Below are 9,917 nucleotides of genomic sequence, written 5' to 3'. Positions count from 1 at the left end.
GTATTGTCTCTTACAATTGGTTTTAAACTTATCATTTCCTCTGTTGATTTGCTACGATAGGACCTAAAGTTATGTTGATCCTAAAAAAAAGAACCTAACGTATGTTCAGATTATCTTAGGCGCCAAAATAAGTGGGGTTTTCTGTTAGACCCATCTCTGTCAACAGAAGAAAAGAAAATAAAAAGAAGAAGAAGAAGAAACCCTCTTGCACAACATCCATTGGTCACCCAAAAATGGTGTCTGGTGTTGTGCTGAGCCACAGCGGATGGCAAGTCTTACAGGCCTCGCCTCTGCTTCCTTTCGCAGGCAATAAACCCCAGACGAGTTCTCTCATTTGATTGTTTCCTCTCCAGACGCGAACCTTCCTTCTTTTCAACCCAAAATCACCGATAATAAAAGCCGCGTTCCCCGATCTGTTCCGGTCTCCAAGAACCCGCCCACCTCTCCCGTCTCTCTTTCCCCGCGAAATTTGTCTGCGATTTCGTGGAGCAGTTCCTGTTCCGCGGCTTCTCGCCGGTCGCCGCTCTCCAGGATGCGCAACCTCCTCTCGGTACGATCTCTTTCCCTGCTGTCTATCTTCGTGTTAATCGTTGATTCTTGCGGTGGTTTTGGGGGCGTAAATGTGAAATTAAGAGGTCCTGTTATGGGGTTCTTGTTTTCTGTTGGCCAACTTTGAGTTCTTGGGAGGATTTACTGAATTGTTGTGTCAAGACTTGGATTATGCTTAGGATTAGTTCGTGACTGGATCGGCCTTGATGAACCGCGTCCCGACTCCAACTAGATGTACTGCTGAGTTGATTTTTGTTAAACTTTTTAGATGTTTATTTTTGGAAAGTTCAGTCTTTAGATCTTTCGTGGAATTGAGCATCTTGTTGACACTGGAAACTTCAAGGCGAAGAGAAATCGTTTGCACTGCTAAATTTTGTTCACCATTTGTCATGTACACGTTGATACATTCTTCAAGACAAGATAAGTTTCCAAAAATCTCTTATTTTCTGCGTCGAGGGTAACACAAAAAATAACCTTCAGTTTCTTTCCCCATGCCTTGATTCCAGATAGTTCGTTCTTCAGCGAGTTTTTTTTTTCTTAACTGTCCTTCAGTGAGTTTTGGTAAAAGGTACTATCTCTGCGTTTATAAATTGTAACACTGAAAAGTAATTCCATAATTACATTTGCCAATTTAACAGAATTCATTTGAGCTCAACAAGGAGGAGCGGCCCCCGGGGAATGTCGACATTGAGCTAGGTTTGCAAGGCGACGTGTCGGGTTCTGCGCAGCCAGGTTTCGATGGCTTCTATGAACAGGTGCCTCCTTTTCCTTTTCTGTATTTTCGAGTCTCTTTCTGTGTGGGCATAGCCGGTAGAATTCATGTGGCATGGTTTTCTTCTTGTGAGTTGAACTCTGTGTTATTATGACATTCAGGTCATGGAGATTGAGAAGTTGCTTGAGACGTTGACAAAACTACTGAAGGATCTTCAGGTGAGTAAAGAGTACCAAATTGGAGTTGTTCAATTTATCTAAGTTCAAATATAGGGTCTCTTATAGGAGTTTGGACCACCAAACCTCAGTAGTACTTCAGAGTTTGTTGCTTTCTATATTGTCAGGTGTCACATATGGCCATATGCCTATACGTTGTCAATCGAGTGCTGTTTCCTTTTCATTCAGAGTATACCGGCTTCTGTCATAACAAGAATGCAAATAAGTTGATCTTCAAATAACGTTATTTGTCCCCCAAACCAGTTTAATTGAACGGTTATTTTAACAATCATGACATCCATCTCTATAACAGTCTTGGATCTTTATGTAGAACTCAAACGAGGAATCGAAGGTTGTCACTAAGGCATCAGCTATGAAAGGTACTAATTTTGATTGTTTTCTCCAAACATGAGAGGGCAAACATGATTTCCCTTTCTCCAATTTCTTTTCCAATTTGTTCCTTTTTTATGAATTGCAGATATCAAAAGGCGCATGGAGAAGGATGTTAATGAAGTGACAAAGGTTGCACGGCTCACAAAATCAAAACTTCAGCAATTGAATAAAGAGGTGAGTTATTTTGCGCTATGCCTAGGACTTTTACCAACTAATGCATGAGAAGTACACATAGTAATCCAATAGTATCCCGCTATTCTTATAGATTTGATGTATGCATTTCTCCACTAATTAATCACACGCTCCTCTGATTTCTTTTTACAAGAATCTTGCAAACAGAGAAAAGCCGGGCTTTCACAAGGGATCAAGTGTGGACCGATCTCGGACCTCAGTGACAATGTATACTCCTTCTGTCATCCTCTCGCTTGTTTTTCTTTTCACTTCTATTCTATTTTTTGCATTATTGATTCCACTTCATAATAATCTTATGTGCAGTACATTGACTACGAGGTTGAGAGAACGCATATCAGAGTTTCAGGTACGCATTTCATCAACTCTTGCACAGAGTCTACCTGCTAAATATGTTATTTTCTTGCTTATAGACCGTAACTGCTGCTACTAAATAGCCCATATTGTATCAAAAAGGTGAAAGCTAAACACAAACCGCCTTCAGTTCTTGTGGCCTGTCTAACATTTAGTAGTCCGATAAAGCTTGAAAAGTGCTTCAAAATGTCAGTTTATACTACTATGTGACCATACATGCTACTGGTAAATGAGCATGTTATGAAATATGTTTTCAGACACTAAGAGAAGCAATCCAGACGGAGTACAGGGAAGTTGTAGAGCGGCGTGTTTTCACCGGTCTGTTGCCCTTAACTCTCACCATGATGCCAGCCCTTTTGCATTTCAGTGAGCTGACTTATTTTATCTTTCACTCTGCAAATTTCCAATGAGCAGTAACGGGCGAGCGTGCTGATGAAGAGGTATAAATATCCCTCTACTCTCATTTACTTCAAGCCACAATAACTAAGCGAATCCACATACTGTATGTTGCTAACATCGTGTCAATTTTTTCAGACTATTGACAAGCTGATAGAAACCGGCGACAGTGAGCAAATTTTTCAAAGAGCTATTCAGGAACAAGGGCGTGGAAGGGTGATAACTCTTTGCCTTGTTTAGTTCTAGTACCAACAGCAATGCATGTTTTGACCTGAATTTCATGCATTTGCAGGTGCTCGACACACTCCAAGAGATCCAGGAGCGACATGACACGGTGAAAGAGATTGAGACTAAGCTCCTTGAGCTGCAGCAGGTAAATGACTAAATGCAAGGGCACTCTTCCAGAATTGGAAATTTAAAGCCTGGGCATCATCAGTTCACCTGGCATCCGCTAAATGCAGATTTTCCTCGACTTGTCGGTACTGGTTGAGGCGCAAGGTGAGATCCTGAACAACATCGAAGCGCAGGTAGGGAAGATTGGTCCATTTCATATAATTCTTTTCCAGCATCGTAGTACTTTTTTGCAAGCTTCAGTTTGTTCCTGACTTTTACTGATCATGTCTCTGCTGCCTCAGGTTACAGGTGCAGTGGAGCATGTTCAGACTGGAACAAACCTCCTTCAGAAGGCGAGGGTCCTGCAAAAGAACACGCGGAAATGGACCTGCATAGCGATCATCATCCTGCTGATCATCGTACTCGTCATCGTCCTCTCGTTGAGACCATGGGAGAAGAAGTAGGGGAAAAGAACGAAAAGAAGCATCATGCTATGCTAGGACAATATACGATATTTCATACGTATGATGTTTATTGTATAGTTTTTGTTGTGTATATACGCCAACGACATATGGTACCGGAGCCGAAGATTCTCTGATTATTTTCTTGGAGGTGTGTGAACTTTGTTTGATTTTGTGGTTCGGATAACAAAATTCAGCTTGATCATCATGTGATTGTCTCTCCGCATTTGTCTGCATTTCTGACTTTTGTGGCAGCAATGAGTGTCCATTATTTGTGTCGTATTTCCTCAAAAAAAATAGTGATGTGATCACGATCCTCAGGGCCGTCTCCAGGAATTCGAGGCCCCTGTGCGAAATGAAAAGTAGGCCCTAAAATTTTCAAAAAACTCATAATATAGCAATAGCATATTGTCACCTAGTTATGTAACTTTATTATTAATTTGTTATTTCGTGCACCACTTCAAAATATACTATCAAATAAAAATGTTTAAAAGACTAAAGGTATTAATAAAACAAAAAATAGCATCATCCGTCCGACTAAAAAAAGCGTCATCCATCCATTATTTATGAAAACAAATTTTCAATTCTTCATAATTGATTTTCTACAATATTTCATTTTCAAGTATCTTAAGATTTTTGGAGCGGGACCTTGTGCAACTACTTAGCAAACTAGCTTACCTAGGCAATTGAACTACCGAGCAAATATGTAAAGAACAGAACTAATAAACTGATGCACATGTATGCCTGCAACCTGTAACCTGCTGAAGTGCAGTATTGCCGAAAAGAAAAATTGCTCAAGTGCAGAGCGTAGTCGCTAGCGGCCTGAAGCTGTCGTAAGTTTTTTTTTTTTTTTTGAGGGGTGGAGAACAATTTATTCATCACCAAAGTCCACACGAGGTGGGATACAAGAAGGGTCATGGGGGTTGCCAAACCATACGTGGCGCCCCGGACCCTGAAAAAGAGCAAATTTAGCTAGTTTATGTGCCTCATAGTTCACAGCACGACCCTCGAAACTAAACTTACAAGTAAAAGTAGAAGCTTTAAAATTTATTTCGCTTATGATAGCGCCATACCGCCCTCTGGCCCCCTTAGAGATATCTGAAACCACTTGTTTACAGTCAGAAGCAACGATGAACTGTTGCAAATTGAGATCTTCTGCCAAAGCTAGCGCCTCCCGACATGCAATCACTTCCAGGGCTGCCGGATCACAAACCCCGTAGATGACTAGCGCGGAACTTCCAAGGTAAACTCCTTGCTCATCCCTGCAAATAGCCACTGCAGATCCTCCGCGCTCAAATCTTACCCCAGCATCAACATGAATTTTTGCATAGCCCATTGGGGGGGCCTTTGGTCTTCCGGGCCTCGGAGCCACATGCGATATCGGTCCCTGGACCGTATGCAGCTTGCTATCTCCCACAATTTCAAGGTCTGAAATAAACCTGGTTATGAATGCGTGTGTGGAGTGTGGGCTCTGGAATATACCCTCATGTATTTCCTTTCGTCGTGCCGACCAAATGGCCCATAAAGTCACTGCAATCAACGTAAATTCCTTCTGTGACATGGATTCCATTAGAGTAAAAAGCCATTGTTTCGCTGATGGTTCGGAGACTTCCGTCATTCGTTGCAACACCTCACTGTCGCTGAGAGCCCAGGTGCATCTTGACGCGGCACAATCAATGAGTGAGTGCCGCCATGAATCCGGCGTGCCACACAGCCCTCAGCTGGCTGAATCCGTCATGTGGCGATGCATGCGAACGCCATTCGTTGGTAAGGACTGTTTAGATAAGCGCCACAAGAACATCCTCACCTTGGCAGGGACACTCGTTCTCCACAGCGTTTTCCATGATTTCTCCTCAGCATTTGAACTGGAGGAGCCCGCGGTCTCATGCAGACAAGCTTCCCTCCTCTGTTTTGTTGCTATTAGCATATGATATGCTGATTTAACACTGAAAGACCCGTGCTTATCATAATGCCAGCACCAAAAATCAGGAATATTGCGAGTACAGAGGGGTATTCCCATAATAACTCGAGCGTCCATTGACATAAAGACTGTGTCGACCATTACTCTGTTCCAGGTTGCGGACGTATGGTCAATTAGCTCAGACACCATAATTGGTGGGTGCTGTACTCGGCTGCCGTAGGGACGAAGCATCTCATCCCTTGGTAGCCAGTTATCATTCCAGATGTGTATCGTGGTGCCGTTACCCACACGCCGAATTAGTCCTTGCCTTAAGACGTCTCTTCCCTCGATAATAGACCTCCACACCTGGCTGGGGTGGCTCCCGAGGGTAGCATGTAGGAAGTCAGAGTTTGGAAAGTATATGCTCTGTAGTATTCTTGCACTCAATGCCTCTGGGTTCTGTAGCATCCTCCAGGCCTGCCTCGCTAGCATAGCAAGATTGAAAAGCTCGAAATCTTTAAAACCCAATCCCCCCATACCTTTCGGTTGGATCATAGTTTCCCAAGAGACCCAATGAGGTTTGCGCTTGCCCTCTTTGCTCCCCCACCAAAATTTCCGAATCAACATGTTGAGATGTTCACACAGCCCTCTAGGCAGCTTGAAGCAAGACATAGAAAAAACTGGCACCGCCTGAGCAACGGCCTTAACCAGGACTTCTTTACCCGCCATTGATATTGTGTTTGCAATCCACCCCTGCACTTTACTCCAAAGCATGTCCTTTAGATATTTGAAAGCCCCGTTTTTCGAGTTGCCAATATCAGACGGCATTGCCAAATATTTCTCATTAAGTGTCTCGTTTGGGACATGAAGCAACTCTTTAATCTGCATTCTCACACTATCTGGCACTCCTTTGCTAAAAAAGATTGAAGACTTTGAAAAAATTATGCGCTGCCCAGTGGCCTGACAATATAAGTTCAGAACCTGTTTACCTCGTTTGCTCCCACACTATTAGCCTTGAAGAACAGCAGGCTGTCATCGGCGAATAAAAGGTGATTCACTGGTGGCGCTGAGGGAGCTACCTGTAAACCACTTAGATTGGATGACTCACTTATGGATTTAAGGAGGCACGAAAGGCCCTCTGCTGCTAACAAGAACAAGTATGGGGAAATTGGATCTCCTTGTCTGATTCCACGGATGGGCACAAACTCTTGTAATTTCTTACCATTAAACATGACAGAGAACTTCACTGTGGTCACCAGATTCATCACTATGTCCACCACCTCTCTGTGAAGCCCAGCTTTAGCATAATGGCTCTCGGGTATTCCCATTCGACTTTGTCATATGCCTTCATCATATCAAGTTTCAGAGCACAAGATTGATGCTTCTTCACTTTATTACGCTTCATAAAATGCAAGCATTCATAAGTTGTTATGATGTTGTCCGTGATCAGTCTGCCTGGCATAAATGCTGACTGCTCCTCAGAAATAATGTCAGGTAACACTAGCTTCAGATGGTTAGAAATTACCTTGGATGCGATCTTGTATAAAACATTGCACAAACTGATCGGTCGAAACCGAGATAGGAGAGTGGGGTTTTTTACCTTGGGGATTAGGACTAGCACTGTCTCATTTATGCTAGCGGCTGTCTCCGTGCCCTCAACAATTTTCAGGACCACATCAGTGACTTCATTACCACATATATCCCAGTGTCGCTGAAAAAAATGTGCTGGGTAGCCGTCTGGACCGGGGGCTTTTAGTGGGAACATTTGGAAGAGCGCATTTTTTACCTCCTCTTGGGTGTATGGCGCGTTGAGAGAGTCGTTCATCTGCTGTGTAACCTTACGTGGCACTGTGTCCAGTACTTGGTCCATATTCTGGACCCCCTCCGACGTATACAACTCCTCATAGAAAGTAGTAGTTAACTCCTCCATCTCGTTTTTATCTTCGGTTAGTTGCCCATCCGGACGTTGCAGGGCTCGAATAAGATTTTTCCGTCTCCTTCTGCTAGCCCTGAGGTGGAAAAAATAAGTATTCTTGTCCCCATGCGTAAGCCATTCCAACCTTGCTCTTTGCCTCCAAAGCATTTCCTCTCTATGGTATAGCTCGGTCAATCGATCCACTATTTTGGTTTCCAGATGATTGGGGCCAGATCTTCCTAGGGAGTCGCGGAGCTCCTGTAGCTGTATCCTCAGCCGAGCTATCTCCTGACGGACGTTACCAAAGTGCGTGCGATCCCACACGGTTAGATCCCCCGCCAATGCATGCATCTTGTCCCTTAGCTGTTGGACCGAGGCTGCCGCACTAGATGCCCATGTTGTCTCAACCACAGCCGGCAGAGCGTCGTCCCGTTCCCAGCAAATCTCATACTTAAAAGGCCTTGGCCCACGCCTGCATGCATGCAATCCACTGTAGCGTACGTAGATGGGAACGTGATCGGATGTAGCGGCTGTTTTGTGCTGAAGCGTTGCTCCAGGGAAAGCCACCAACCAGGTTGGATTAGCTACACCCCGATCAAGTCTTACTCTGGTAAAAGTCCCTCCGGTGACCTTCTTCTCAAAGGTCCAGTTGCTTCCTGAGTATCCTATGTCCGAGAGACCGCAAGTATCCAAAGCATCACGAAATAAATCCATTTGGGCCTGGCTCCTGTTTCCCACACCATCATGTTCATGTGCATGGAGGACCTCGTTAAAATCCCCCATGACTAGCCATGGTAAGTCACTGGTCCCGACAATGCCCCTCAGCGTGTCCCATGTTTTGTACCGTTCATTTGCTTGCGCCTCACCATATACAAATGTAACTCTTGTCCTGATATCTACCATTGCATCCGCAACAACATCAATATGATAATCAGAATAACCGACAACTTCGAGCTTTATTTCATCATTCCAAAAGATACATAATCCTCCACTTCTTCCACGACTGCTAACAGCAAAACTCTTATCATAACCTAAAGTTCCTGCTAGATTCTCTACTCGAGAGCCCTCTATTTGAGTTTCAACAATACATGCGATAGAGGGGGCAAGTTGCCTCGTGAGGTCACGAAGCTCACGAACTGTCGCGGGTTTGCCAGCCCCGCGGCAGTTCCAGCAAAGTAGACTCATTGCGCTCGGCGCGACTCCTCTAGGGAGCCCGCCAATCGCGCATCTGTATGGTTGTTGCTAGATGTAGCCTTCGAGCTTCCTTGCTCAAACAGAAGAATAGTGGATTTCGTTCTCTTCGGTTCCTGCTTGGAGGATGGGCTGTGAGGTACCACTGGAGGGGGTAAGGCGAGATGAGGTTGCCCCGAGCTGTTTTCTGCATGAGCTGGCATCACCGGCGCCCCCATGTGAACTTGTGACGCTCCCCGTTTTCTGTTGCTCTCAGCCATCGCCATATCAACATTGTCATTCAGACTTGGATCTCCCCGGCCCATCCACTGTGTGCTATCACGCTGACTTGGTCCCTGCTGGTTTGCTCCACGGCCTGCTCCGCGGCCAGCTCTGCCTCTTCCACGCCCCCTTCCACCACCTTGATCATTCTCTGCACCCGGGCCACGGCCTGGTCCCTTAAACCAATCTGCCTTGAGGTTTTTGAAAACAAGGGCCGATGGGGGATGAATCCCATCACCACATTCTTTAAACAGATGACCCATCATGCCACAGACAGCACACCAGTCAGGCAATCTCTCATACTTGACCCTGAAGATCTCCCTCTTCTTCTTCACCACCAAAGAGACGGCGTTCCTGAGGGGCTTTGTGACATCCACCTTTACACGCACCCTGAAAAAATTACCCTCAAAATCCTGGGATTTGGGTTCGGCATAGATAAAGTCGCCCACGGTTGCAGCTAGGGACTTGATCAGGGGAAAGAACAGTTCCGGGAGGTCATGAATTTGGATCCACATCTCAATCTTGTTCAAACTAATCGCTGAAGGTCTGGTTATTCCGTCATATGGCTCGATGACGACCGCCTTGCCCTTGAAATTCCATGGCCCATCCTCCATTACCCGCTCCCAATCACCAAGGCATTGTAGCGTGTATAGGTTATCCTCCAGTGGTCGGAACTTGACCTCTTGTGCTAGATCCCAGGCGACCCTCATGTTGCGGAAGAACCAGTACTGACTATATTGCTTCTCGATATGCACGTGTGCGATTGCCATCCAGCGGGCCGCTTCCTCCGGTATGTCGCCATCTTCCACCACTATATCCACCAGATCATCCTCTTTCAGCCCTAACTCCTTCATCATTGCTTCCATGTCGCTCATCACCGATTCAGACGCCGACGTTGAGCCCTCCATCAGATCTCTTGCCCGAGAACAACAGCGGTTTCCGCGGGCGGGATGTTCCCTAGGTCCACCTCTTCTCTGCCACGATGCCGGCCGCCGGGAGGCGTCAGCGATCGGTGGTAGGAAGGCGGGAGGGGATCGCGATCTCCACG

General features: G+C 45.4%; 1 protein-coding gene across 3 annotated transcripts; it reads left to right on the top strand.

The window, feature by feature from the left end:
• Window positions 1–213: 213 nt before the first annotated feature.
• On the top strand, window positions 214–3,810 carry LOC123110834 (syntaxin-132). 3 transcript variants are annotated; one of them, XM_044531456.1, is made up of 13 exons: window positions 220–550; window positions 1,188–1,304; window positions 1,423–1,479; window positions 1,808–1,856; window positions 1,955–2,043; window positions 2,195–2,268; window positions 2,365–2,407; window positions 2,670–2,730; window positions 2,827–2,852; window positions 2,947–3,024; window positions 3,101–3,181; window positions 3,270–3,335; window positions 3,444–3,810. In XM_044531456.1, exons 1-13 carry the CDS (start codon window positions 533–535, stop codon window positions 3,603–3,605), a joined length of 921 nt encoding a protein of 306 aa, XP_044387391.1. In that variant the 5' UTR covers window positions 220–532; the 3' UTR covers window positions 3,606–3,810. The 3 variants fall into 3 exon arrangements, with proteins under 3 accessions (XP_044387390.1, XP_044387391.1, XP_044387392.1); XM_044531455.1 differs by having other exon boundaries at window positions 214–550; window positions 2,195–2,407; XM_044531457.1 differs by lacking the exon at window positions 220–550 and adding an exon at window positions 595–1,117 and having other exon boundaries at window positions 2,195–2,407.
• The last annotated feature ends 6,107 nt before the right edge of the window (window positions 3,811–9,917 follow it).

The sequence above is a fragment of the Triticum aestivum genome, chromosome 5B, assembly GCF_018294505.1.
Source record: "Triticum aestivum cultivar Chinese Spring chromosome 5B, IWGSC CS RefSeq v2.1, whole genome shotgun sequence".
Taxonomy (NCBI): Eukaryota; Viridiplantae; Streptophyta; class Magnoliopsida; order Poales; family Poaceae; genus Triticum; species Triticum aestivum.
The sequence above is the reverse complement of the archived record's forward strand: the minus strand, read 5'-3'. Positions and strand labels throughout refer to the sequence as shown.

Bases quoted from the DNA above. Each gene is read 5' to 3' on its own strand.
- LOC123110834 (XM_044531455.1), top strand. The intron at 1,305-1,422 runs GTGCCTCCTTTT...TATGACATTCAG, and splicing joins TCGATGGCTTCTATGAACAG to GTCATGGAGATTGAGAAGTT. The intron at 3,025-3,100 runs GTGATAACTCTT...ATGCATTTGCAG, and splicing joins AGGAACAAGGGCGTGGAAGG to GTGCTCGACACACTCCAAGA.